The following is a 27,873-nucleotide window of genomic DNA, read 5'->3' on the forward strand; positions in this document are numbered from 1 at the left end:
AAAAAATTAAAATTGTGACAAACTTGAGTTCATCTCTAGATGCGATGGGTATGCAAAAACCTTGTCTCGCGAGCACAGTCAATAGTAACACTTGCCCCGTGATGCTCAACTGCTTTGGGTGTTGATGATTGGATCACTATCTTTTCAAGTTCATCGAGAAGCCTTGTGGTCATTGACTGGACATGTTTTTCGATCTCCGCGACAGGCCATTGACTTAGATATTCAAGAGTGTTTGAAAGAATATAGATAGGCAAATGACCTGGATTGCCACGAGAGAAGCACATAGCATCATCGCGAACCTGAATACGATCCGTGTGGAATTGAATACCTTCGCTATATGGCCAAGGCGCTAAATCTCGAAGATGATTCTACATTCATATGTTACACTCTTGGCACGAAGAAATCCGATTATGGGAAGATCATTGCTACTGATGTACAAATCGCAACAGCTATTCCGTCTTTGCGGGTATCTCGAAAGCGTGGAGCGGATGGCAGAAATGTCAGCTACCCTGTGCATGCCCGTTGGTTATTGGCAAAGTAAGTAGCACCCTCGCCACCCACATAATTGTTTGTTGCTGAGGAGACTGCCCGTCCCGTTCAGCGGCGGCTCCAGATCTTCGACTGATTCCATCGCTCTCGCAAACTTTATCTCAACCACCTGCTCTAAGAAAGGGGAGCATTTCTCCTCTCTTGTCACTACTTTTTCGTTTCGGCTCAATGAAAGCTTCGAATGGTCAGACGCTCTGGCTCCTTGCAGAGAACACCTCCCAAGCTCTGTACTATTTGGTATTCGGTAATCAGCAGCTAGGGCTGTACACCAAGACCCCACCTGGCCATGATCTTCGACAAATGCAACTCAAGCAGTACAGCCTAGCAACCATATCCCCAGCCCCAGAAAGGCGTTACAAAACTTTGCTCAAGCTACCATCTCGCCTGTGCTCCTAGCAGATTATCTCTCCACTATAGTGAACAAAGGAATTCGAAATACGGGCCCATGTCGAGACAACAACGATCTACAGTATGGTGGTCAAATTCCTGGCCTACAACTTTGCGTGTTCCCTTTTCATTTCCCTGTGAATCTTTGCAAGTCGCTGTTTGCTTTCAGCCTAGCGGCTGATGTCTATGAGAACTTACAGGGGGCGACCATCCCGCTAACTCTCGTCAACAAGCCATTATATGAATCTCGCTGGCTGCCGAGCCCCTTCTACCAGGAGTCTAAACTCAGGAACCACACTATTGGCAAGTGGTTCGACTATAGCGAGCCTGCTGTCATTCCCGCCAAACCGCAACCACTGGACCTAGCGAAGACGTTCCCGTGCATCGCGCGTTTTGAAAACGGTACAAGTGACGTTGATCTAGCCGATCTAGAATCTGCACTCGCCTTAGCCTCTGGTGAGTCGATCCTCGTGGCCGCGATTGTTCTATCGGATCCATTTGACAGTCCTGCCCCACATTCTATACGACGTATTGTCGGAATCATTGGACGCCCGGGGATCAGTATACTAGTGGCACCTCAGCATCCGAAGATCCGCAAGCCCACTGACTCGTTCAACGTTATTTCACACTTACCTTATGACTTTCTCCGTGACAATTTCCGGAGTACATCACTGCATCTCTCATTCACCGAGTGGAAATTGCCACTCTCCGATGACGAGGAGCAAACGATTGATCAGGATGTGATGATGGTGGAATCTGTTATTTCAGTCCTTGACCGTGGTAGATGGGTGGCAGGCCTCGATATTCGCTGCATTGATTTCGATGAGCTCTCGCGAATTGCGACCCTTGTTCGGGACATGAGCCGGCCGCCAACCAAAGTCCCACCGGCGACATTGCCCATAGTGATTATTTCTCAGTGGATAACTGGGATGAGCTTTTAGATGCCCCGGAGGTTGGGATTGTTCGTGCGCATGGGAACTGGGCGGCTCGTCTCGCGGCAGTGAGTATTCTGTACCAGCAGGGACAAGGCCACAGTATCGGAGTCTTTGGCCCGGAGAAAGTTTGCTTTCAATGCTTCCAGGCGCAACAGAGTCATATCGATTCTGATCTTTTCGAGGAGAATGAAGCGCTCCTACCTTCCTTTTGTATAGATTGAAGATTACCATAAAGCACTTTAGTACTCTGAGGATCGCGCCGGCGCCTACACTCCCCAGCATTCAAACCCGACTTTATCATTCGTCCATCCATTCTCGCTCACGCTGACCTGATAGCCATCGGGAATATCTTCATACCACTTCTGTTGCTGCATTTTACCTGCGAAGATGATTTGTGGAGGTAAAACAACGCCTGCGGCGCTGATCGTGATGATCGCCGTGACCCACTCTCGATTGCCTGGTTGCACTGATCTTGCCTTTCTCGTGATTCTGCGCCGCATACAACCTTTGCAGTAGAGGCAACCCCCATTTGAAACCCCGTCTCATCCATATTGTAAGTATCCTGTTCAAGATCCCATATTTTTGTATGGTATTCTGCACCATATCGAACCAGCGTTTTATAATCTTGGGGTCCTCGCATTTCGCTCGTTGGTAATCGTATCGCCTCGTGTATTTTGACTGCAATTCAGCTTCATGGCGGTTGATGAATCGGTTGACCCAGCGATAGCTTATAAAGGCGTTATTCGGAGCGGAAGGCTTCAATTTCGCGGCAAGGAGGATCTCTGCGAGATAGCGGACTTTTTCAATAGTAAGAGGGTACCCACGAGAGTCCATACCGAGGATCTTTCGCTTCAATACCAATTCGTCATTATTAGAGAGCTTCCTGCAATTCGCCTCTGTTTCATTGCGCGATTTCATTCCTTTCAAGCGACTTTTGAGAGTGCTTATTTTGACGTCAAAAGCGGCCGCACAGGCCTGTCTAGAGGAGAACTGGCCTTTTTGAAGGGCCTCAGTAGCGAGCGCTAACCTCCTATCTCGAGATAGGCCTTCCATACTGTTGAATTGCCTCGTTTTGATAAGAAGCGGCGGTGACGGACTGGCGGTTCAGTGTCCCAGCGGTTCGGTGTCCGATTACCTATTCCTTGTCCGTTGATGGACGTCAACAGGCTAGACCGAAGAGACATAGATGGGTAACATGTCGCTGGATGGAGTTTCAGGATAAAGAAGATGATGTAGTACGCAATGAAAGCACTGATTGAAGAATAGAATAAATGCTTAATTTGGTGTTCCGAAAATAGTGAGAAGCAGGGCAGAATGGTAGATAGCTATAGAAAATAAGCAACGAATTTCAACAAGTTGATGCCGGCGTTGGTTTCTGCCTCATGGCTCAGGCACCCACAATGGACCGCAGTGCAAACCAGTCAAACCCTCTTGGCGCTCAGCTGTCCGGAGCAATGAACGGGCCAGAACCATCCAACATTCCATCCCCCTGACAGTCCCGTCTATTCGATCATCTCTCAGTCTTACACCGTACTTTCTTTCTCATTCCTGGCAAGACCATCGGACAATCGGCGCCCGACGGTCGGCATCCAAACTACCCGCCGATCCGACATCCACGCTAACAGAGTTACCTGACAGACTTATATATAAACCGGTCGGACTTGCACTGGAGGAGTTTCACGATAGACCAGCACCATATAAAGAGCTCAGTCTGTCATCATCACTATCATGTCAACGCATCTTAAGAATATCGTGGTCTTGGGCGGCTCGTTCGGTGGTATCTCCACTGCCCATTATGTCCTTAAACACGTCATCCCTCAATTACCCGACCAGGAAACGCATCAGGTCATCCTGGTCAGCCCTTCAGCAACCGCCATCTGTCGACCCGGCTGTCCTCGCGCAATGATTGCCGATGACTTGATTGCGCAGGATCAATTCTTCATCGACATCCCCACGTCCTTTGAGCAGTACCCCAGTGAGAACTTTCGCTTTGTACATGGCACGGCGACAGGCGTCGATCATGACAGTCGAAATGTCACCATCGATCTGGTAGATGGGAATGCGGAGACGATCGACTATCACGCTCTGGTCGTCGCGACCGGCGCATCCACTCGTTCACCACTGATCACCCTGCTCCAGGACGACAAATACCTGCGCCAAAACTGGGCCAGTCTGCGGGCAGCGCTTCCGTCTGCCAAGAGCATCGTTATCGCTGGTGGAGGTCCTACCGGTGTCGAGGTCGCCGGCGAATTGGGCGAGTATCTGAACGGTCGGGCAGGCTGGTTTCGCTGCAAACTCGAGAACCCAAAAGTCCCTGTCACGGTGGTGACATCGGCCTCGCAAGTTCTTCCCGACATGACTCCTGGGAATGCAGCGAAGGCCGAGGATTTCCTGGCTCGGGTGGGCGTGACCGTGACCAAGAACACCCGAGTGGAAACAGTGACCCCAGCCGACGCCGGCACCGAAACTGCAGTTGTGACCAAAACGACCGTATCTCTCGACAACGGGGAGACGCTCGAAGCCGACATCTTCATCCCCGCGATGGGAACAGTGCCCAACACGAGCTTCTTGTCTAAATCTCTCCTGACGTCCGACGGCCGGGTCGAGACAAATACATCAACGTTGCGAGTGGATAAAGCCGGCCCGCGTGTCTATGGCATCGGCGACGCCTCGTCATTTGGCAAGCCGTCGGTTCACAATATCATCGAGGCTATTCCCGTTCTTGGCGCCAACATCAAACGCGATCTTCTTCTTGCTTCGGGAAAGACCGAGACCGAAGTTGGGGACGATAGGATTTTTAAAGAGAACACTAGAGTATCGCAGCTTGTACCGATCGGGCAAAACAAGGGAGTTGGGATGGCCTTCGGGTATACTCTGCCCAGCTCGGTGGTGTGGGCAATCAAAGGCCGAGACTACTGGGCTTCGATGCTGCTCAAGTTGTGGAATGGGAAACAGTGGGATTAGAATGTTTCTTTCAAGAAAAGATTTCTTCTAGTGTTCGGAGAGTCACAATAAGTTCTTATCTGCAGAGAGGAGAAATCTAGGGTAGCAGAGCGCCACCCGCGGTGGTGCGCGGAACGACCAGGATATCCAACGCCACCATATCATTTCTGCACGCACGAATTGCTATTATTCTTACTATAAATTAACTTCATGATATCATATAAACCTACAACCCACCAACTTCACCTTCCTCTCTACTTGTTGTTTACCAATATCCAGCAAATATTTGTCTTACGCTTCCAATTGATTTGACACAGTTGATTCCAAGAGTCTCAACCTTGTCAGAAAAATTTCTACAATCGTCACGGACATCGAAACAGTATTCAAGGCATCGGGCTTTTACCGGACCTTCTCATCCAATCTCCCTGCCTGCCAAGTCGCGACTAGCCTCCTAGTGACCGCGATATACGACGTCGGCTCGGCACGGTAAATTAACCCTGGCATTGCTAGTCCCGGCCAGACCAATCTAATCGCGATATCTTGGTCTGCAGCGCAGATGATCAGCGGTCCTGCAGACTGGAGATGATACTCCGGTGCTTGAGCTATCCATCTCACTGGCATGGATTCTCCGTTCCCTGTCTTGTCGGACTTGAGTCATTTATCTCGGGCCGATCTTGGCTGTTGATCTTAATCTAGTCATGTATATAACGGCGCTGAGGTCTTGCCTTAATGATTTTGTTCAGCAGCAAAGCTCAGAGCAATTCTCTAGATCAAGAAAAACATCCCCTCGCCTTCAAAATGAAGACAGTCAACACCGTCCTTTCCTTGGCCCTTGCTACCACCGTGGCTGGTCACGGATACCTGTATATCCCTGAGAGCCGTACCAAGCTCGGTAACGAGGTAAGCACTCTTGTCTCCTTCCTTTAACAAAGTCCTGACCATCTTCTAGGCCGGAGTTGACTCCTGCCCCGAATGCGCCATCCTCGAGCCCGTCTCCTCCTGGCCCGACCTCGACGCTGCACCAGTCAGCCGTAGCGGCCCTTGCGGCTACAACGCCCGTGACGGAATCGACTACAACCAACCCACCGATAACTGGGGCAACTCCACTGTCGCGACGTACAAAGCCGGCGAAGAGATCGAAGTGCAGTGGTGTGTCGACCACAACGGCGACCACGGCGGCATGTTCAGCTACCGCATCTGCCAGGACCAAGACATCGTCGACAAGCTGCTCGACCCGGACTACCTGCCGACCGATGACGAGAAGCAGGCAGCGGAAGATTGCTTCGACAAGGGCTTGTTGAAGTGCACGGACGTCGACGGCCAGGAATGCGGGTACAGTGCGGACTGTGAAGAGGGTGAGGCGTGTTGGCGCAATGACTGGTTTACTTGCAATGGGTTTGAGGCGTCCGAGAGCCCCAAGTGTCAGGGCGTCGACAATGCGGAGCTGAACTCGTGCTATACCAGCATTGCCGGGGGCTATACGGTGACGAAGAAGATTAAGATTCCCGACTATGTCTCCGACCATACTCTGCTTTCCTGGAAGTGGAACTCTTGGCAGACCGGACAGATTTATCTGTCGTGCGCCGATGTCGCCATTGAGGCTTGATCGGAGGTATCACTCTTACAGTTGTTGGGCTACTAAGTTGGTAGTTTCAATCTTCTCTAACTATATCATTGTGAAGCACTATGTGAATATCAAATATCAATCTATACATATGAACCAATTACTCTACTTCCCCAGCATTCCTCCTAGAAACGTTTTCAACAAAGAAAACACCTCCTCCCCAAAATAGGCAATTGTGCCTCTATCCAGATCCGTGAGCACCACATTCCGTCTCACGCACGATCCCTCATGTTGCACCTTCTTCCCATCCAACCTCTCCGATAACCAATTCAACGCGCTCGCCGACCCCGTAATCGCCTCCGTGATATGCCCTCCCACCAAGTCCCGATGATACTCAATAGTCGCCCCATCCGCACAATATTTATCAATCAACTCGTCCGTATCCTCCCCAGCACTAATCTCATCCTTGACAGCCTTATACACCAACATGGGCATTCTTGGCGTCCCTTTCACCCCCATCAACCCGGCCCACATTAGCACCGACGCCGGAACATCCTCGCTAATCGCATCCTCGCCTCCCTCAAAAAACGAAAAAATATCCTGCCCCCTAGCCCTCTCCGCCGTCTCCGCAACCGTACACGCCCTCGCAATGTAATAAAACTCCTCCTTCTTCTCGGGCAGCAAGTTCTCATCTAACCACTCCGTCAAGTTCGGATACGCCTTCCCCAACCCGTGAATGCCCTGAAACGCAAGCCCCACGAACGGACTCTCATGGATGAGCCGTAACGCGGAACTTACGTTCGCAATGGTCCCGCCTAACGCGGCACCTGCGAACTCGAGTTCCGGCGCGTATGACGGCTGTAACTCGGCCGCCCATCCGCAGGCCAGCGCGCCCCCTGAGTACCCGGCCATCGCGTAGCGGACGTCAGGCGACAGGCCGATTTTCTGACCTTCGGTGAGGGCAGCACGGACGGAGTCGAGGGTGCTGCGGCCGGATTCGACGCCTGCGACGTAGTGGCCGTCGAGGCCTTCGTAGTCGGTTGTGAGGACCCACCAGCCTTGGTTGAGGGCTGCGGCTAGCTTTTTGGGGTGAAAAGGGTTAGAATAGATGGGTTGAGGGAGGGTTGGGAGCTTACAAGTGGCATGTCACTTGGTGCGGTGCTGTTGATCAATGATGTTGTTCCGTCCAGCGAAGATCGGTACCGCAGTGTATATGACGGACTGCAGTCCGCGTTGGAGGTGTCGTAGGCGGTTTGGTAGACGAGTAGTTTCATGGGATCTGAATTAAACGGCACCATCAGGGTAGTCACTGCGGCGGCTGCATTATCCAGACTATCAGTCGTGCGGAACATATACTGGTGAACCGACTCGACCGAGACGTCGACCGGCAGAGACAGTAATGACTGCAATCGATTCGAGACCTGGCGCGTGCGAATTATCTCTCCCGGCTTGTAACTGTCGATGTCGATTGGCGGAGTATACCAGATATCTTGCGAAGGGGGAATAGCGTTTTGACAAATGGCTTGCGATATAAGGCTCGCGAGGAATCCGAGTGCGAGGAGCGTCCACATGCTGCTGTGTGGGAGCACCGAGGCTCAGATACGAGATAATCGACTGTATTGGGCGGGAGGAAGGGTGTTTTGTATTTATTGCAGGAGTGCATTCCAGATCCCGAGGGATGTCCTGCCCCTGGAATGTGCTTAGAATGTCTCCAGAATAGGATCCGCGTCGGGGCGCTCTAGATCTCAGGGGTATTCTTTCTGGCGAATCTCCTGAGAATAGGGGGTTTACTGAAGACTATTGCGTTTCTGGATAATATACGGAGAAGCACCGTGAGATCAGTTATGGTAGCTCAGAAGGGCGATACCTAGGGCTGCGCTGTGCACGTGCATTTTAGATGCCCGGTTCCCTTATTGTCAAGTCTTTGCGTCCAAGAGAAGATAATTTATTAAATGAATAGGAGAAGTTGCATTGGTTCACAGCACAGCATCTAGTAGTTACTCCATACACAAATGAATTATGATCTCTACTTAGGTCCAGGCAGCAGTTATCCGTCAAATTTGTCATGCCATCCAGCCACCCCTTGCCTCGGTTCTCTCATTCACTACTGCAACCCCTTGCTTCCGCCGCAAGTAAAAGAGATTGATATCACATTTTATTCCACCTTCTGAAAGAGATTGAACCCTTGAATTTCCCCATAGTATCCTGAAAGCTTATCTGGGGATTTTGATCAAGTCACAACGGGACCACATCCCGATGTGGAGATCGACAACTAACGTGGGGTAGATGCTTCCATCTTCCCCGGCTGAAGATAAATTAATATCTCATTGGCAAGGGTTGCAACAACGCTGTGGGGTTGCGGGGTATTTGAGCTCGAAATGCTTCATAAAATATACTAACTCTTACTAAAGGAAGTCCAAAGCAGTGAGCCATGGAACATGCAACTGCCGGCCTCGTGCTCCGAACCAAACGATTCTGTTACCTAAGAGGATAGCCTCTCATTGAATTCTCGGGATATCCGAACTGGCGATGATCGTCATTCCCCGCGATATTGCGGGGATCATGAAGCTGATCGAACACCCCGAAGTTATGCCGATTGTAGATATTTAAGAATTGGGTTTGCGGGGTTTCCTATGCGCAACCAAAAGGACAACATTTAATCAGAAACCATGCCTTCGAGTCAGTCTTGGCTGGCAATAGCGAGTCTTGCGCTGGAATGCGCTCTTCCAGCCCTGGCATTTCCCCAGGCCTCGTCCTCGCCTGAGGCATCCCATTCCTACTTGTCGTTCCAGTACACTCCGGTGACGTCGGATGTCTATGCGACGGCATTGCCTTCTTCACTTTCTTTTCCAACTCCTTTCGCTCCTTCGTTCCGTGAGGCCTCTACCTTGCTACCGGACAGCCTCACCACTACGACGTATTCGTACAATCCTACGATCACTCAGTCCCCAGATGGCCAATACGGTCAAAGCGCATACGCTGCCCTGTGGAAGGATTATTCTTATACCACAACGCCCCCCTTCACAAACACGGTATCCCCGACCCCAGTAGCAAAGTCAGAGCTTGTCTTTCCTCCTCAACTATACAATGCTCCTCCGGACACGGGATACCGACTCCCCAAGGATTTTATCTGGGGCGTCTCAAGCAGCGCCTGGCAAATCGAAGGGGCTCTCCAGCTCGAGGGTCGCGGACCAGGCAAATTAGACGAACTAGGCAATGCCCTGTCCTCTGAGACCGGAAACCTCAACGACTCCAACGTCGCAAACATGCACTACTTCCTCTACAAGCAAGACATCGCTCGTCTCGCCGCCATCGGAATCCCCTACTACTCGTTCTCGATCTCCTGGTCGCGCATCGTGCCCTTCGGCGTGGCCGGTTCCCCAATCAACAAGCAAGGTCTAGACCACTACGACGACCTCATCAACACTTGTCTCGAGTACGGCGTCACGCCCATCGTCACGCTCAACCACGCCGACATGCCCCCCTCCGTCATCGAGGACATCGATTCCCTCCGCTCCCACTTCCTCTACTACGCCCAAATCGCCATGGCCCACTACGCCGACCGCGTGCCCTACTGGGTCACATTCAACGAGCCCAACATCGCCCCAGGTCTCATGCTCCCCTCCTACGGCGATCTGACACAGCTCCTCCTCGCCCACGCCGACGTCTACAGATGGTACAAAGACACCCTCCGAGGCACCGGCCAGATTACTCTCAAATTCGCCCATAACCTCGGCGTGCCCCAGGACCTCAACGACGCAACACACCACGCCGCCGCGTCGCGCTACCAATCCTTCATCCTGGACATCATGGCCAACCCACTCTTCCTCGGCAAACAATACCCTAAGGAAACCCTGAACACGAACACCAACGGCACTCTCCTCTCGCCTCTCACAGACGCCCAGATCGCACACATCCACCACACCGTCGACTTCTGGTCCTTCGATCCATACACCGCACAATTCGTCAGTCCACTCACTCACGAAGACCAAGAATCCTGCCACACTAACACCTCCCACCCCTCCTGGCCCACCTGCGTCTCTCTCACCAACATCCAATCCAACGGCTGGGCCATGGGCCAAGCCTCCAACGCCTACGCATACATCACACCACAGTACGTGCGCCAACAACTCGGATACATCTGGAACACGTTCCGGCCATCCGGGATCCTAATCGCAGAGTACGGATTCAACCCGTTCGAAGAAAGTAAGCGGTCCGAGTCCGCGCAGCGATACGACTTCGAGCGAACGCTATATTATCAAGATTTCTTGACCGAGACGATGAAGGCGAGGGAGCAGGATGGGGTCAATGTCATCGGGGCGTTGGCGTGGTCGCTGCAGGATAATAATGAGTTTGGGAGTTATGGGGAACAGTATGGGTTGCAGGGGGTGAACCGGACGGATGGGAAGTTTACGAGGGTTTATAAGAGGAGTATTTTTGATTATGTGGGGTTTTTTCACAGGTATGTTGGGGAATGATGAGTGATAGAGAGTTAGGCGGGTTTGAGGTTGGAAGTGGAGATTCTGTAAGCCTTTTCACAGACCTGGAGAATTATCTGAGGAATGTTGTGAGATTGAGCAGAAAAAACCTAAGAATAATTGCTGACGCTTGGCTAAAGAGCTGAGATCTGAAGGTCCTTCAAGAACTTCCGTTTCCAAGTTCCCAGACATAAACCTAGTCGATAGAGTCCGTCACTACCTAAACCACCCCCTCCAATCAACCTCATAATCAAAACGACGGATTCGCATTAACCAACAACTGTTCGAAATACGCCTACCCAAAGACATCAGCACAAAACCCCACCAAATAACCAGAACTAAGTAGACGTTAAAACATACCTGGAACCAATTCCCCGCCTCAGGCGCTGGCTTCAAAGCATCACTGTATCCGCAGTGCGCATCATATCGAGTCGCCGAGCTATCAGATGTCCCGTCACTCTCGCCACCGGGCTTGATCCAGACAAAAGCGTCGGCGAGAGAGTCGCCCGTGTTGGTAGTGAATCGTTCCCCGAAGCCAGTGCCTATTACGTTGCACCAGTCTCCCCAGGCGTTTTGTTTGGTGGGTTGGACGCCGTTGCGGGCTGTTTTGTTAGATGGACTTGTTAGTGGTCATTTGCTTTCGCCTGTCTTTTTGGTTGAGGACGATGTTTTCGATGGATAGGAGAGATGAACTGGGCTTGACAGGAATATAAAAAGGAGAAAGGGGAAAGGGGAAGAAGAAGAACGCACAAGTATCAACAATAAAATGAGCCGGAAAGCCAGCATTCTGCAACAGCGGAGCAATCGCATTGATATATTTCTTCTCGTCGCAGACGGTGTTGCTCTCCGCGTATGAAGGACAAGTTCCGATGGTCCAGGCATTGTAGTTAGCGACGTTAGTAGCCAGACCGCGTAGTGCGGCGGGGGACCCTGCGTCCTTGTAGACCGATGCGTAGAGTTGGGCAGCTGGACTGATGTTGGCGGGCCAGCCGAGCCATCCCGCGTGTCCTGTTTATTCATTGATTTTGTTAGTTGAGGGGTTGATAGAGAAGGGAGAGGGCATGTTGGTGACATGACAGAGATAGACATACCGGCATCTAGATACATTGCTACATTAGGCAAGTTCAGCTGCTCCAGCGCATAGTTGACGCATTCGAGATAGGCAGATTTGGCGTTGGCGCATTTGGCGACATTCAGGTTTGTCACGAGATTGGCTAGACTGTCAGGTTCTGGCCTCTGCGTTAGATCCTAAGGCACATTTTTCGAAAAATCACGATCGGCGAGAACTCACCGATGACGAGAATAGTATGCACATCGGAGTACTTCAAAAGCTGGGCCCGGATGGAATCGATATATGCCTTATAGTTCGCGACGCCGTTGTTGTCGATAGAGTACTCGCCATTACTGGCCAGAGCGGCGCAGTCTCGGTCCGGGAGATCGTAAACCACAAAGATACCTGCGATCGGGGGACTGGCACCGGCAGCGTTCTTAGCCTTGATGTCCGCCAGCTGAGTGCCCATGGATGGAACCTTAGCAGCCGTGTCGCTGGGTAGAATTAGTGAAGTTTCGTTTCAGGTACAGTGAGCCTGTTTACTCACAGCCATACGAATGACGGCACCTTTGCCACAGCACTGGCCTTTGCGACCAGAGAGCCTGTCAGGGAAGGAATAGCCAGGCTCTGTACTTCCGACGCGTAGTAGGAGTTTGCGTAGAGCTGGTATCCACTAAAAGGGTTTCCAGACGGCGCCGAGGTGATAGTTGCCGAGGTGGAAGTTCTCGTCGTGGTTGAGCCTCCTGCAGTGGTGGTGGTGGTGGTGGTGGTGACACGAGTCGTGGTGCTCAGAGTGGTCGAGGTAGTTGCGGTCGCAGGAACACACTGTGCATAGTCTAGCTTTTGGGTGAGTATCAATTGCGAAGATCTCTGAAGGCAGACATACAGGGATTCTGAGTGCTACAGGTTGCACCTGCGACGCAGTTTGTAACTCCGGTCCAATCAGCTCCGCCACCTGTAACAGTCAGTCGAGTTTAATGAAAAAGAAAGGTCTGGACTTTTGTCTCTCACATTGACCCCAAAGAGTCTGCTGGGCCTGAACGGCTGCAGCGGAGAGAAGGGCTTGCAATGTAAGACTCGAAGTGTACCGCATTTTGCTTGTGATGGTTTGCACCTACAATCGTCGGCATCACCACGGATTATATAGTAATGAAGGTGAAAGCTGAGGCGGAATCAACTGCCGAATTGCCGGCTTTCCGTGGTCTATTCGGTATGGCCATGAAGTATGCTTCTCGCAGATTGACCGTTGTGATAATAGGCGGGAACCAGATATCACAAGACCGCTCACCACCTGCACTAAGGGAATGTAGCTTCCGGAGAGACCACATTCGCAAACGTAGTGATGCCTCTGCTTCAAACCGACATGATTGGCTTCCAGTGGCGTTCCGTGCAATGAATGTGGTATGGTCATCTTCTAAAAAAGCAGTGTAGGTCTAGGCCACCACTTTAACCGGACTCTTGTTATGGTAGTGCAACAGACAGGCCAAGACATCCAGACCATTCTACTGATCCAGAAAATCACCTTTAACGGTCTAGCAATTTCGGGGCATTAGCGTCTACATTCATTGACCAGATGTGATTGCTCCCCGCATGGCGAAATCGTACGTTCCCCGTGGCCGTGCCCCTTTCGGCAAGGAACGACACCCGGCAATTGCTGCATGATCGAACTGTCGGCTAAGCTTAATTATGCTGTTGTCTCCGCCTATCTGCAGGGCTCACTTCTTCAGGTCTCTCATTCCAGGTCATCTTTGCCGATCGCTTCTATTGGTGTGCACAGTTTTCTCTTGCACCGGTTCTGCGGGCCGTTCTGCCATGCAAGGTGAACTAAATACTAGAGCAGTATTAACGAAGTGCTCAGACTTCTTGCGTGAGATCTGTCTATTCTGTATGCGTTTTCAGCCTGCTGGAAAAATGATTGTCATTCCAGTAGGAGATTTCGCGGATGATTTGCTCTGGTTATATTCATTGGTGGAATTGTCATCATAGGCTCTATTTACAAGTTCGGTTGTGTCGCGATTACTGTTATTGTTAGCGGGAATAATAATCTTCTACCATTAGAAGATGCTCAGTCCTTAAAGCTGAAGCATCAAGATCTTCGAAAGCCATGCTCCAAATGGCTTGCGCTTCGGTCTTTAATGTCTTTCTAGCGGATTCAAGACCTTTATTTATGTTAGCCCAGTTAGGAAAAGGAAGAAATAAATAAAAAGGCGAAGGAAAAAAGATGAGAGAGAACCAGAAAAGAATCGAGAAGTGGACTAATGAAAGGAGAGGGGGGGAATGATACTTACCGATATGCTGCGCCTGCACTGGATACATTGCATATCTGTCTAGCTGTTCGTCTTCGGCGAACTCGTTCAACAGTAAGTCGATTTGACCCTTTCGCTTATTTCCCTGAAAGTTTATCAACATCGGTATCTGCTCTCTCGGAAATACCATCGCCTGTGAGCAACAACCAAATGGCTCCTCGACGACACCTGGTGACGGCGGCAGAAGTGACGCTTTGCCCGACTGAAAGAACAATATGACCATGGCAGGATTCAAAATCAAAGCCACAATACATAATGTTTCAATGTCAATCCAGCTTCGCGCTGTTCTCCATCTCTTCCGTGCAAATATGGCAGAGCCAGAGAGGAATAGTCCAATTCCAAATACAATCCAGTGCTCATTATTTCCTCCAATATATTGATTTGCCCATCCGATAGATCGTTCTTGGTTGAAAAGCCGCATGTAAAGCCATGAGCTTCTGTCCGATGAGGCAATTTGCCTCAAGCCAGTTAAGGTACGGATGAGCCACCCGTCCGCCAGAATAATGTCATCCTCGAACATCGCAATGTAGGGTGTTCCTACTTCAAAACATCGTTTCAACGCGTAAATATAATCGTAAACACCCTTTTCCGAGTATGCGCTTGTGCTTTGAAGGCGATTCAGGTGCCGATGCTCTTCAGTCGATACATTATACGTGTATATGTCGTCGGCCAGATCGTGAACCCACTGCTTGTCCCAGCTTGAATGCGTTGACGCGTTGGTCTCGGCGATAAGAACGGTGAGGTATAAATCTTGTCTTTCCTGACTAGTCAAACCCTGAACTAGGCTCCCTAGTGCGGTCTTGTTGGGTCAGCATACAACAGACATGACTGTGGATAGAGCGCGTACTTCTAGATATTGAGCATTCTTTCGTTGCACCGAACTGAATGCCGCACACAGGGCTGGACGATGACCCGGCTTAGTGTCCTCGTTTGTAGTAGGAGTCAGTCGTGATTGTAAAAAATCGTCTACCTCTCTCCTGCGATGCTGTGAATAACGCTGATTGAAAGCATTATCCTTGTCATAAAAAACACTGCCCGGGTCGCGATAAAAATGCTGTTTGCCATACCAGACCCAGCAAAGAACGATACTCAAACAGAAAAACAATTTCCAGATGATGGGTCGCATGGAGAAAAAGCCTGTCGCCGAGCAAGTATTCGTCAAAAATCACATAGATGAGGATGAAAGAGAGACAAAATTTCTCTCTATCTCACAAGTATTTCCCCTGTCCATTTCCAACTGCACAGCCTTTCGAGCCAACATTTCCAGGAGCACTGCGAGTTGGACGCATGTATCTTGTGGGCACAGCCTTACTCACGGGCAACAATCAGAACCCCATTTGCCCAAAAGGGTAAGTGAGTCGCGATAAACCGGATCTATATTGGCCTCCACTTTGCTGTCGGCCATTGATATGTCCTACAAATCGCTCCCAGATCCACTCAGAAAGATGAACGTGGTATTTTATTGGGTGCATCCCAGAAATCCGACATATGTCTCAGGGACCGACTTTCCAGCGCCCACGGGCTTCTCTTATTGCTTGGTTGAAATCGGGATCCACACGGTCGACTGGTTCGTCCACACTGAACCATCGAACTGACGGGAAAAAATGCTTAAATCAACCGGTATTGCCAATGATGGCATATCATTCATGCTTTTTCTGAGGAACCCCCTATTTGTAGCCCAGGGTTTCTGTCGAGTGTCGATAGAACATATTTCAATGTCGTTTCTTTGATCGATCAAATTTCTTCTGATTTTCGCTTCATCTTCGAGGTTGTGTCTAATAGAATATAGCTTGTTAATTAAATCTGAATCGTGATAATGTCAAGGAATTTGTGGATTTGCAATACAGGTCTCGAACATAGCTCCCTCAAGATCCTCGTCGCCAGGCATAATCCAACATGATTGGACAGAGCTCTCTGCCATCATCAGTGAAATTTGGAACTTATCAACAATCCCAGGCTGACGCTAACCGGTTCAGTGCCGGAGCAAAGCCGGATTGCTTTTGGCAGTGCGGGGAGCTGACTGATAGCATCAATCAATTTGGCTTTATAAAGGCGGGGACTGTCCAACTGCACTGTCTGTTGTAGGTCCGAAGATCACCCAAATAGCAGCATAATTCCAAGCTCGCGGCATCATGGTCGGAATTGCGTTTCTCGGGGCTGGAATTTTCGCCAAAGAGGGTAAATGAGACCACTTCAAGAATACAAATCGGCGAGAGTAACCATTATCTTCCAGCCCATCTTCCTGCGATAGCCGAGCACCAAGCGAATCTTCTTGCGGTGTATTCGCGGTCAACTCGTTCAGCTGAATCCTTGAAATCTGCAGCCGACGCTCTCGGTATTTCAGCCTCCCAAATCGATGTATACTCCGACGAGGAAGAAGCCCAAGGACGAGGTTTATCGGATCTACTCGGTCGCAACGACATCACGGCCTGCATCGTTGTTCTGCCCATTCTAGTGCAACCAACTGTTGTCCGACGCTGTCTGGGGGCAGGAAAGCATGTACTGTGCGAAAAACCAATTGCGAAAGACGTGGCAGCCGCCTCTCAGCTGATCCTCGAATACGAGAAGGAGTTTCAACCAAAAGGCTTGGTTTTCTCCATCGCGGAGCAGTTCCGCTATGACCGTGCCTTCACCCATGTCCGGGACCTCGTTGCGGAGGGGAAGATTGGAAGCCTAAAGCACGTTCACGCGCGGGTATGGACGAACATTCGCCCCGTTAGCAACAAATGGTACGAAACGGAATGGCGCAAGAATCCCGAGTATCAAGGAGGGTTCGTCCTCGATGGTGGAGTGCATTTCGTCGCTCTGATCCGGTATATCTCGGGCCAAGAGATCGTTAGTACTGCAAGTCTTGTGGCACAAACTCATTCGCATCTCCCACCTTTGGACACGGTGAATGCGGCATTACGGTTTGGGAATGGGACGCTGGGCTCTTTGAGTATCTGTTTCGCCTCCGCCAAGAACAAGTTTAAATTTATATTTGTAGGTGACGACAAAGTTGTCACGGTGTCGGGGGCGGATGGCGGATGGCGAATCGTTCTTGAGGATGAAGAAGGCAAGGTTTTGAGTGAGGAGATAATCGATGGACAAGGTGTATCAGAAGAAATCAAAGCTTTTCTCCATGCTTCATCCCTCGGAAAGGCAGATTCGAAGGCTGGACCGAGGGAAGCCCTTGCTGATCTTGCGGTGATCGAAAGCATTTGCTCTGGTGGAGGAGACGTCTCCGTTTGTCCTTGATACAGTTAGTCTCTTGCATCTAATGTCATGATTTCCTCTCATTTAGCAATTTTCAGCTTCTACTTCTATATGGAAGAAACCAGGAAGTGATGCATTTTCTTGTTTATCTCAAGAACCTTTAGGCCAGAACTCACCGAATGCAGGTAGATGGTTACAAGATCCCTCTCGGGTAAAGTCCTGTTTGTTGAACGTAACTAGATGGGCCATTGGTTCTGAAAAAAGAAGAAGTAAGCTGATAGAAAGAAGTGTTTCCACGGATGAACATTGGATGACACGGGATCATCCGGATGCCTCAGGCTCCGTTGGCACTGCTCTTGCCTTTCGCCTTCTTCGCCAAGTCCCGATCCTCAAATGTACCCATTCCCAAATCCACATTGCTAAATCCAACTTGCTTTCTCCAAATTTGCTACCTTTGAGCATTGTCTTTCATTCTATGCTGTCTACAAGCCTCGGTCAATCGCTATAGGTCGCCAATCCAATCATCCATGGGAACCGGCATGTCACCGTGTCTTTTCTTTAATGATAGGAAATAGGCTGCTTTTTTTTTTTTTTTTCGGCTGCATTTGTTCTCACTCTATTCAGAACCGAGATCTGTCGCATAGAGGAGACAACAATGTGTTCAGATGTGGATGAGAAACAAAACTACGGTATTAGTGTGTGCAAATATATAACGGACCATGACATTCGATCAGGCTTGATACCCATGCAATTCTGTTGATTCTCTACAGGCTACAGAAAGGCTACTAATGAAGCTGTTTCTAGAAGCGAATGACTCCACAAAATTGCTCATCGCACATCCTTCAGGCTTCGGTACTTGTCAAAGCCTGCCTTACCCCGTTCAGCGAGCCCAGATCCACCGCCAGCAACTCTCCTAGCCGCTGGTCTGATCATATCACTCTCTTTTATAATTCTGATATATTCCGGGTCGAATGTTCTGGCAAATTAGTCAGTCATGAACAAGTAGCTGGAGATATTTTTATCAGTCGGCTGTTGTTCCATCTCGTCAGAGATCCCAACGGACTGTCATGTGATAACTGAAGCGCGATCTTCCGACAATAAAACAGCCCATTCAGGGAAACCGAGGACACGGGGAAGTTAAGGCTGCAGTTGTTCAATGCTGAGGCTGGACAAAGGATTGGAATTGTGCTTGGAGAAGGTCATCGTCTCGAATTTGTACGAGGCATAGCAAGATCAACTCATACTGGTCATCACTTGATCTTTCATGTTCTTTCCTTCATTTTTCCCTTTGTTTTTTTATCCCAACGATTCTTTGTTGTCCGTCTCCTGATTTGTCCGTCTCCTGATTGAAGCTGTCGACCCACCCTTACCGTCTTCCTAGCTAATGTTTTTGTTCCCCAATAGCTGCCTTGAGGAACAGGCTCCACCTTCTCCAAACACAAACGATACTTCGCCTGTCTGAACATCCTTAGTTAGGCCGTTTATCCGTCTTACCGGCGTCAGAACCCCGAAACACGAGTCTCGCAGCATCCAGGGTCTAAGGATCTAATTAATGTTACATTGCTGGGTCGACATTGAGTTCGTCCGGTGGAGCCGAGGAACATAAGCGATCGATCGGCAAACCGCCTGTCAAATCATCGTGAAGCTGATCATGAACCCTTCATTAATTCCAGTTTCACCTAGATGGTCGCTTAGCATGATGTTACCATTCAACCCCAGTCTGATGTTTCGATTTTCTAATAGCTTCAGTACTAGGTCAGTGCGACTCAGTTCATCCGAAGTAACCATGTCGCGTTCTCCAGAGAATAGCTATAAATACTGATCTATGGCCGCCTTGACGAAAATCACTGATCAGGATTGTTCATTAATCTCTCTAGCCGTTCCTTTCTCTTCTATTTTGCATTCTCCTTGGTCGTTGAGCGATCAATTATACATTCCCGCCCAATCATCCCTTGCGTCATCCTATCATTCTTCAGGCACTCCAGCTCATAAAGTGTGTATTCAGTCCATCTCCGTCTCGCTTTTCCCATATTCCACCAGTCAGTCGTTTGCTAACCTAACCACCAGCACCATGTCGAAAGTCACCATGAAGACATCCGCCATTCTCTCCCTCCTCCCAACCCTCGCCTCCGCCCTCGTCGGCATTGAATGGAGCATCACAGGCGCCCCATCGACCGGCGTCACGGACATCACCTTCCCGATCTCCATCGCCAACGCGCCTCACGAGACTGGCTTCTACTTCGCGCAGCAATACGGCTTCCACGGCCTCTCAGACATCGGATACACTGGACTCCAACCCCGTCCGGACAGCACCGGCGGCACTAGCATCATCCACGCCGTCTTCTCCAGCTTCGTACCCGGATCTACCAGCTCCGACGACAACTGCAGCGATGGCGCAGACGGCGGCGAAGGTGTGAGCTGTAGCATTGAGATCCCTGCCCCCTATGATCGTACTTACCACTTGGTGGTTGAGAATAAGCAGGGGACTACGACCTGGACCGGGAAATTGTTGGATACCCAGGATGGGAACTCTACGCATATCGGCTCGTATACGTTGCCTGAGGGCGCTGGTGGAATCACGGACTCGCAGGTCGGGTTTGTGGAGTATTATCCCTGGAACGCACAACCCAGTCATACGTGTGACTCGTTGCCCGCGACGAATGCGACCTTCCGGGACCCTTTCTCTTCTGTTGAGGGAGTTGAAGGATCCGTGGGAAAGCCGTATGAGTATGGGGACTGTGTGGGCAAGGCTAACTTTGATGTTCAGGAGATAGCGGAGGGATATGAGGTTTCTGTTGGCTTCTAGGTTGGATTGCTCGGACCCATAGTAACCATAGATAATACCATTACTTTTGAGGGAAAAAACACTGCGTTCTCTTCCAAGCCCAAGCGCAAGCCGATTGGCAGGACTGCAACATGTCCGTCATGTCTGGATTGCTACCCGCCAACCACCCGCCAATTCGCATGGACACTTCAGCAATCCGTGGACAGTTGAATACAGCCTGCAGTCAGGTATGCATGTTCGTATGCACCAACCTCTAGATAATAAAATTAGCAGCTGATTTGCTTTCTCTGCAAACGTTTCAGGAACGAACTCACGGAGACATTCCCTTCCCTGCGCACCCACTTACCATGTCTGAGGCGGGATCGACAATAAATTATCGCCATTGCCGGGGCTTCGTTCAACTCCTCAGACTTGGTGATACCCAGCTGCATACCTCGAGGACTCCGTTGATTGCGTCGAGAAGCGGCGCCATGCCGTGTTCACCTGCAATCATGTTGAAACTGCGTATGCTGGAAGTCGTAAGTTGCCCGCCCTTGAACCCTCCACCCTTTTGGCGGGTGTATATTTCTGTTGTCGATAAGTCGAGATGTTGATTCTGATATTCATATTGCTCGCAACCCCGAAGGCATAAGCGATCCGTGTCCCACCCCGATCCCTCCACCTTATTTCAGGTAGCTACCGAATGTTTTTTGTCGAAAGTTGCAGTGTTGAGATAAGTGATTGATCGTCAGGTTGAAATGAACGATCGAATGCCCACCCCTTACCCTCCGCCTTATTTCAGGCGGCTACCGAATTTTTCTGTTGAATAACCGCAGTGCTGGTGTTGTTGAATAAGAAGGATAATCCCTTCTGGCCCACCCCCATCCCTCCACCTTATTTCAGGTGGCTACCGAATATTGGTTGTCGGTTGTTCGATACGTCACTTTGAGAGTCGGTGACGGTTGAAGAAAAGGAGAAATGACGCCGATGTCCTGGTATATGCCTCCACGTACCCATCACGTTCAGTCGCTGAGTCGCAATCGGAGGTCGGAGGTCGGAGGTTGGAGGATACTAGAAGGGACAACAGAAGCATAAACATAGTCTCCAGGAATGCGGTAAGGTATGGGGAAATAGACCAACTGTATCCGCCAGGTTTTCCTAATTCACACAAGGAAAACACCAATCCAAAGGACAAGCTTTGCTGTTGCGAGGAGATTCAGCTCAGTGGCCTTGAAGAGTCAGTAGGTACTCGATCCAAAGGACGACTTGAAAACTCACGATTCTCAAGTCAGCGTGAAAGCAATTTCTCTGCGAAGAGACCCAAGCCCGTCCCATCCACCCAGCCAGGACTTGGTAACAGCCCGAAGGCAAACTTTGATGTAGCAGGAAACTCATCCAAATGGCCTTGAAGAGTCAGTATTTATGCGGAATTCAATGAAGAAATATTAGACTCACGATTTTCAGGTAACTGTCAGAACCCAGTGTCTTTGGAAAGACACCAACCACAAGCCCATGCCATCCACACGACCAGGGCTTAATAGCTGTCAAAAGACGCTCCGACGTTCCAGGAAACTCATCCAAATGGCCTCAGAGAATCAGTAGGTATGCTTCATCCGACGAACGAATATCAGACTCACGATTTTCTCAAGTGACCATCAACCCCCAGTATCTCTGAAAAACACCCAACCCAAGCCCGTCCCATCCACCCTACCAGGACTTGGTAGCAGTCCTTCGACAGACTCGGTTCTCCCAAAAGGAACCTCAATGGTATGATCTCGATCACCCTATATTCACTGCACCAAATGACATTCACTCGTTCATCTTTGGAGACAGTCCCACATTTACCTTTCTCAACGACAATCGCCACAGAGAACCACTTCGCAGTGACCACAAGCCCATCCCATCCACCCGACCAGAGCTTTTTGAAAGCGCGCATACTCGACCCTCCTAAAAAGAAAGTCAATAGTATGACCCCGTTTGCACTACATCTAATATCAGTCACTTCCTTTTCCTTGAAGGTCATCCTTGGCTTACCCCTTTTTCAACAACAATCATTACAGCAAACCACTTCGCAGTGGCCACAAGCCCATCCCAGTCACCCTACCAGAGCTTGATGAAAACGCGAGAAAGATTCGTCAAACGAGGAACAACCCAACAATAGTCAGCCGTATGATCTAGTGGCCCCTTCATCCAGTCAGCGCATATTCCTGACATTTGGCCGATCGAATACTCACAGTTCAATAACTGCGTAAAGACCCTATATCACGTTAGTGACCCAAGCCCATCCCAACCACCCGCCGAGGCTTGATTATATTGAATCAAAGTCAAAGACTATAAGAAAAGAAGTCCGCTGATTTGTTCATTATGAATAGTCTGGCATCGATCGTCAGTCAAATGTTGTTAGTCGCCGGTGGTCAATCGGTCAGTACCACTAAAACCTCCTCTCAACCCCTGCATAAGAAGTTAGCAAACATCCTCAAGCTTCAGACCCCGCATCAAATTCACAGTCTCTTGGAGATAAAGTCAGAATTTGCCGCTTTGTTGACATGACCCAGGCCCGTCCCTGCCACCCTGCCAAGGCCTGGTCAAGCAGCCTTCTAAGACCGTGTCGTTGATGATGTATCTGAGTTGACGTCGATAAGCAGAGCGAAGAGGAGGGAATCGCGATGTCGCCGCAAAAATAAGTCGCCAGAACGAAAGCCGAAAAAAAAAACCCCCCGAAACGAGACAGCAGAAGTGGTCGACCAACATTCCTTCGCAGGAATCCACCAGAAGAATAGAAGACCCCAAAGCAGACCACTCAAAAGCTGATACCGATCGCCCCTTCCCAGAGAGTTGCCAGAAAGAAAATCAACCACAACCAAGCTGAAAAACGCCCAAAATAATAGCTAAGACCCAGAGGACCATCAACCGATATCTAATAGTGATAAAGGGTGAACAAGAAGAAGCTATAGTAGCGAATAGTCAACGCCCGCCAAGTCATGGAAAGACTAATATAATAAGCAGTCAACGTCAGAGGGGGTACTCCCAAACCCGGTATCCAAAGAGGCCAAAACGGGGCCCTCTAAACTTGCACGCAAGACTCTCAATATCAGCAGATACTCTCAGAAAAACCTGAATGAGTGCCACACTCACAAGTTCCATCTGCCAGACCCAAACGCAACGTCGCGTCGGAGCGACCCAAGCCCGTCCCTGCCACCTTACCAGGTCTTGGTAAAATTGCCTTTGCTGTTGTTTTTGATACCCAATAAAAGCAAGTCGCAGGTCGCAGATTTTGCAACAGTGCCAACACGAGGACACTAAAATTGCAGAGAAGCCTGTTTCTATCAGCACCTGCTTCCAAAATTTGAAATGAATATCAGACTCACTATTCTTCTCAAAGACAGATTGAAGCCAAACGCCGCTTCAGAGCAGCCCAAGCCCATCCCTACCACCCTACCAGGGCTTGGTCAAATTGCTATTCGTTGATGCTGACCAAAGAATGTTGCAGTTGTTGTATCAATGCCAACACGAGGATATTGAACAGCTTGTAGAGAAGCCTGTTGCTATCAGCACCTGCTTCAAAAATTTGAAATGAATATCAGACGCACTATTCCTCTCAAAAATTATTGAACCCACACACTGCTTCAAAGCAGCCCAAGCCCATGCCTACCACCCTGCCAGGGCTTGGTGAAGTTGCTTTTGATGCCGAACAAAAGCGGATTGCAGATATTGTGTCAATGCCAACACGAGGACATTGAACAATCTGCAGGAAAGTCTGTTGATTTCAGTATTTGCTTTCAATCTTGAGTTGGATGGTAGACTTACTGTTTTCCAAGAAGAATGTCAAACCACCACGCTGCTTCGGAGCAGCCCAAGTCTATACCTACCACCTTACCAATGCTTCTTCAAGTTGCTGATGACGCCGAAGAAAAGGAACTCGCAGATCTCCTAATGCCAACACGAGGACATCGAAGAAATTGTAGCAAAGTCTCTCACAATCAGCGACTGCTTGTTAGGCTGGAAAGGAAAGTAAGCCAAACTCACTATTTCCAATACCAAATACAAACCACAACGCCGCTTCGAAAGCAGCCCAAGCCCGTCCCTGCCACCCTACCAGGGCTTGGTGAAGTTGCCTTTTAGTGTCGATGTCGCCGATGTCGATTCCGTTGATAGTCAGTCGAGCCAGACTCGAACCCAATCCCCCACAACGCCGTTTCAAAAGCAGCCCAATCCCATCCCAACCGCCCTAACAACTCTTGATAAATGCCCAGGTTGCCGGAAAACCTCTCAATGTCAGCAGCTGCTTCTCAAAATCAGATCAGATGTTCAATTTACTGTATCCCAAGATGAAGTCGAACCAGAACGCCGGGTCGGAGCGACCCTACCACCCTACCAGGGCTTGATGAAATTGCCTTTTAGTGTCGATGTCGATGCCGTAGATAGTCGGTCAGTCGAGCCAAAGTCGAACCCAATCCTCCACAACCAAAAACAACACCCAGATCCCAGACCGAAATCCTCCAAGTCCAACCCTATAATCAACTGCCAACCTGGAAACCAGAAACGCCAAGTCAGAAACGCCAAAAGCAGAGTCGCCCAAAGCAAACGTCAGAAAAGAAAGAAAAGAAAGACGCCAGGGTAAGTACATGCCCACACAAACAAGAGAAACTGCATAGACTATATAGAAAAACATCAGTCCCTCCCTCCCTCCATAAAAGATCCTTGTAAGCGGAGAAGAGAAGAGCAGAAAAATGAAAAGAAGAGAAAGGAAAACCGCAGAGGTAGGTGCATGCCCACCCACCCACCACAAACAAAAGGAAACTGCATAAGCTATATAGAAAAATAGAAAAGCATCAGTCTCTCCCTCCCTCCATAAAGATCTATGAAAGATAACCTTGTAAGCGGAGAAAGCAAAGAATGAAAAAAATTAAAAAATTAAAAAAAATAAAAGAAAAGAAAAGAGAAAGAGAAATAGAAAAGACAAGAAAAGGGAAAACGCAGATGTAGGTACATTCCCACCCACCCACAAGAGACAAAGGAAAACTGCGTAATCTATATAAGAAAATGCATTTACTCCCTCCCTCCTTGAAAGATCTATATGAGACGATCTTGTAACGGAGAAGGAAGCTGAAAAGAAAGAAAGAGAAACGGAAAAGATGAAAAGAAAAGAAGGGAAATTGTGATGTCAATGGCACTTGGAAGGGTCGTTAGACCGGTCATCCAAGATCAAGTTCAACCTCAACGCTGAGGAAGAAACACACCTCTCAAGGAGGCGACTGGACTAGGGTTGTCCAGGGCAACAAAAGAGAATACATACCTGACCTAGTCCCACCCACCCGCCGCTAGGTCGGAAAGAAACTGCCATATGAATGGCCGTTGGATGGTCGATGGACCGATCATGCAGATCAAGCTCAATCTCACGAGAGAAAGGAGCACACCCCTCAAGGAGGCGACTGAACTGGGACTGTCCAGGGCAACAAAAGAGAATACATACCTGACCTAATCCCGCCCACTCGCCGCTTGTTAGGAAAGAAAAGGAATTGTCATGTGAATGGCTCCTGGAAGGTCGTTGGACCGGTCAACCAAGGTGAAACACACCTCTCAAGGAGGAGACTGGACTGGGATTATCCAGGGCATACAAAAGAGAATACATACCTAGTCCCACCCACCCACCGCTAAACTGGATAAGAATACATTGCCATGTTGAATGGCGCTTGGAAGGGTCGTTGGACCGGTCATCCAAGATGGGGCACACCTCTCAAGGAGGAGACTGGACTGGGATTGTCCAGGGCAACAAAGGAAAGAAAGGGCGTACCTAGAAGACCCGCCCACCCGCCTAGATCTACGAATGAGCCAGGATGGCCAGGAGGAGCCGGTCCAGAGAAGGAAAGACCGAAACCAGAAGATGTCGAAGTCCGTGGAAGTCACCGAGATGCCAGCAATAAGCGGACGAAGAGATAAGAATAAGATAGAGAGAAAGGAAGAAACCACATCGTCTTGACACACTAACACTGCCCCGAACAGACAGACACTAAAGGAAATACATGAAGCTCTCACGATGAGTCACAACAGGCAACACCAACACCAGCACAGGAGAGAGAGAAAGGGAACACACAAACACGCCTCCGAAAAGAAAATAAAATCAGAAAGACAGCCTCAAGAAACGGGGTCAGGAAGAAAAAGTCGCAAGAGCGACCAAGACGCAACGATCGAAATTTTGCACTGATCAGGCTGACCAGAAAGAAGCAGGAATGGCTGAACGCGCTGTCTCAACAGCTTGTCAAGAGAAGGAATCTGTTTCAAAAGGTCAGTAATCATGAAAATCAATCTTGGAGAGGAAAATACAAGTCTGGGTGCAATCCGAGTGATTCTACAGGAGAACCTAGTGAAGTGTCGATCGTGTCGTAGTGCAACAGCAGGGGCCTACAGTATGAAGCGGAGAGATGTGGGAGGGAAGAAAGAAGGGGCTCAGGGACGGGAGGAGAAGGGGTTCTTATGGGCAGGTGTGACTCACACGGGCTTGCAGTCATACTCGGCACGGAATCTCTGGTAGGATGTGGTCATTGTGGCATCGGGATGCTGTGATGATGAGGCATGCGCCGAGGTTGGCCAATCGAGGACGTTTGCGGGCGAACGATACCATCATCCTCGCGTAGAGCGGCAAAGAAGGAGGCATTGACTCATGCGGCAAAGATGAAGCAATTGTGATTACATTGCGATGCAATGCCATATTCTGGGGGCTGCTGCCTAGGAGCATTTCCACCATGTTCCAGCGCGTTCGATGTTGACGGCGAAGTCGGAGCCATTGTCCAGTGCGATTTTGATGGGCATTTCTGATGGGTAACTCTGATGGGAAAGCTGAAATATCTCAAAGAGAGTATCTCAGGATTGAATTGATTCTAAGTCTATCAGCCCCGTACATTGTCTCGAAGGGCTTCTTAGGGCAAGAAAAGGCCACGCGACACGTGCAAAGTCAGCGCCATATGGAATGGAATCCGATGGAAGCAGATGACGGAATTGTTAGGGCAGAGGCAGCACTCAGTAGTAGTGCACTGTCAACGAAGGCACGCTGGGATAACGACGCAGCACGGACAGTCTGATCTATACGAAGTATATCTATACGAAGTAGGTCTATAGAGGATGTTACACCAGCTTGATAAGCTTAAATCCATCGTCGAATCCCCTGCAGAGGCCAGGCTCCACCGACGGGTCTGGCCGGGGTCTTCTCGCCCGAGAGAGTCCACGGCCATAGGAAGTGTCGTGGGTTGTGCCTGATAAGGCAGGAACGGCCTCGGTCCAGCCGTTCCGCTGAGTAACGGGCAGCCACGCTTCGTCATCCATGGGTGGTGGCCTTGGAGCCTTGGACTTGGACTGTCCCTGAACCACTTCAGCAAACGCGAAACGTCCGAGGTTTTAGCGGTTCGATCCACTCGAATCCCTCATGGAATCCTGCATCCTGCGACGGGGGCCTCCCCCACAAATGCGAGGATGGTCTATCTCTACTTTATTCTCCGGGATTTTGCCGGAGTCCGACTGACCTACGGAGGCAGTATCGACCAAAATGATCAGGATGTTAATTCCGCTCGGCCATCTCGCATTAATTCTACGCCGAAAGCACACCGGAGCGTTGGCACGAAGCTGCCTGGTTCCATGACGAATTTCCCCCGGTGGGGACGCTGATCTTCATTCTGGCTCGGAATTCCCGACCGTCCCCGGGTCGCC

General features: G+C 49.8%; 9 protein-coding genes across 9 annotated transcripts; 6 read left to right on the forward strand and 3 right to left on the reverse strand.

Annotated features, from left to right (window-relative positions):
* Positions 1-337: 337 nt before the first annotated feature.
* Positions 338-2,092, forward strand: KD926_004339 (uncharacterized protein; the record flags this gene model as incomplete). The annotated part of the gene is made up of 3 exons (XM_053097860.1): positions 338-537; positions 890-1,716; positions 1,764-2,092. The coding sequence occupies 3 exons, from the start codon at positions 338-340 to the stop codon at positions 2,090-2,092; spliced, it is 1,356 nt and encodes a 451-aa protein (XP_052958137.1).
* Positions 2,093-3,599: 1,507 nt separating this feature from the next.
* Positions 3,600-4,835, forward strand: KD926_004340 (NAD(P)/FAD-dependent oxidoreductase; the record flags this gene model as incomplete). The annotated part of the gene is made up of 1 exon (XM_053097861.1): positions 3,600-4,835. The coding sequence occupies one exon, from the start codon at positions 3,600-3,602 to the stop codon at positions 4,833-4,835; it is 1,236 nt and encodes a 411-aa protein (XP_052958138.1).
* A 777-nt stretch (positions 4,836-5,612) lies between these two features.
* KD926_004341 (chitin binding domain protein) lies at positions 5,613-6,420 on the forward strand (the record flags this gene model as incomplete). The annotated part of the gene is made up of 2 exons (XM_053097862.1): positions 5,613-5,714; positions 5,764-6,420. The coding sequence occupies 2 exons, from the start codon at positions 5,613-5,615 to the stop codon at positions 6,418-6,420; spliced, it is 759 nt and encodes a 252-aa protein (XP_052958139.1).
* A 123-nt stretch (positions 6,421-6,543) lies between these two features.
* On the reverse strand, positions 6,544-7,949 carry KD926_004342 (putative lipase 2 precursor; the record flags this gene model as incomplete). Its single annotated transcript, XM_053097864.1, has 2 exons — positions 6,544-7,458; positions 7,515-7,949. 2 exons carry the CDS (start codon positions 7,947-7,949, stop codon positions 6,544-6,546), a joined length of 1,350 nt encoding a protein of 449 aa, XP_052958140.1.
* A 1,098-nt stretch (positions 7,950-9,047) lies between these two features.
* Positions 9,048-10,856, forward strand: KD926_004343 (beta-glucosidase; the record flags this gene model as incomplete). Its single annotated transcript, XM_053097865.1, has 1 exon — positions 9,048-10,856. One exon carries the CDS (start codon positions 9,048-9,050, stop codon positions 10,854-10,856), a length of 1,809 nt encoding a protein of 602 aa, XP_052958141.1.
* A 250-nt stretch (positions 10,857-11,106) lies between these two features.
* Positions 11,107-13,000, reverse strand: cbhC (putative cellobiohydrolase; the record flags this gene model as incomplete). The annotated part of the gene is made up of 8 exons (XM_053097866.1): positions 11,107-11,151; positions 11,217-11,458; positions 11,607-11,864; positions 11,948-12,085; positions 12,148-12,401; positions 12,455-12,743; positions 12,794-12,862; positions 12,919-13,000. 8 exons carry the CDS (start codon positions 12,998-13,000, stop codon positions 11,107-11,109), a joined length of 1,377 nt encoding a protein of 458 aa, XP_052958142.1.
* Positions 13,001-13,935: 935 nt separating this feature from the next.
* KD926_004345 (uncharacterized protein) lies at positions 13,936-15,618 on the reverse strand (the record flags this gene model as incomplete). The annotated part of the gene is made up of 4 exons (XM_053097867.1): positions 13,936-14,066; positions 14,196-15,002; positions 15,061-15,113; positions 15,530-15,618. 4 exons carry the CDS (start codon positions 15,616-15,618, stop codon positions 13,936-13,938), a joined length of 1,080 nt encoding a protein of 359 aa, XP_052958143.1.
* A 727-nt stretch (positions 15,619-16,345) lies between these two features.
* KD926_004346 (Gfo/Idh/MocA family protein) lies at positions 16,346-17,450 on the forward strand (the record flags this gene model as incomplete). Its single annotated transcript, XM_053097868.1, has 2 exons — positions 16,346-16,391; positions 16,447-17,450. The coding sequence occupies 2 exons, from the start codon at positions 16,346-16,348 to the stop codon at positions 17,448-17,450; spliced, it is 1,050 nt and encodes a 349-aa protein (XP_052958144.1).
* A 2,029-nt stretch (positions 17,451-19,479) lies between these two features.
* Positions 19,480-20,214, forward strand: KD926_004347 (uncharacterized protein; the record flags this gene model as incomplete). Its single annotated transcript, XM_053097869.1, has 1 exon — positions 19,480-20,214. The coding sequence occupies one exon, from the start codon at positions 19,480-19,482 to the stop codon at positions 20,212-20,214; it is 735 nt and encodes a 244-aa protein (XP_052958145.1).
* Positions 20,215-27,873: the final 7,659 nt, after the last annotated feature.

The sequence above is a fragment of the Aspergillus affinis genome (assembly GCF_023601865.1).
Source record: "Aspergillus affinis strain CMG 70 chromosome Unknown NODE_20_length_373750_cov_87_641216, whole genome shotgun sequence".
In the NCBI taxonomy this organism is placed as follows: domain Eukaryota; kingdom Fungi; phylum Ascomycota; class Eurotiomycetes; order Eurotiales; family Aspergillaceae; genus Aspergillus; species Aspergillus affinis.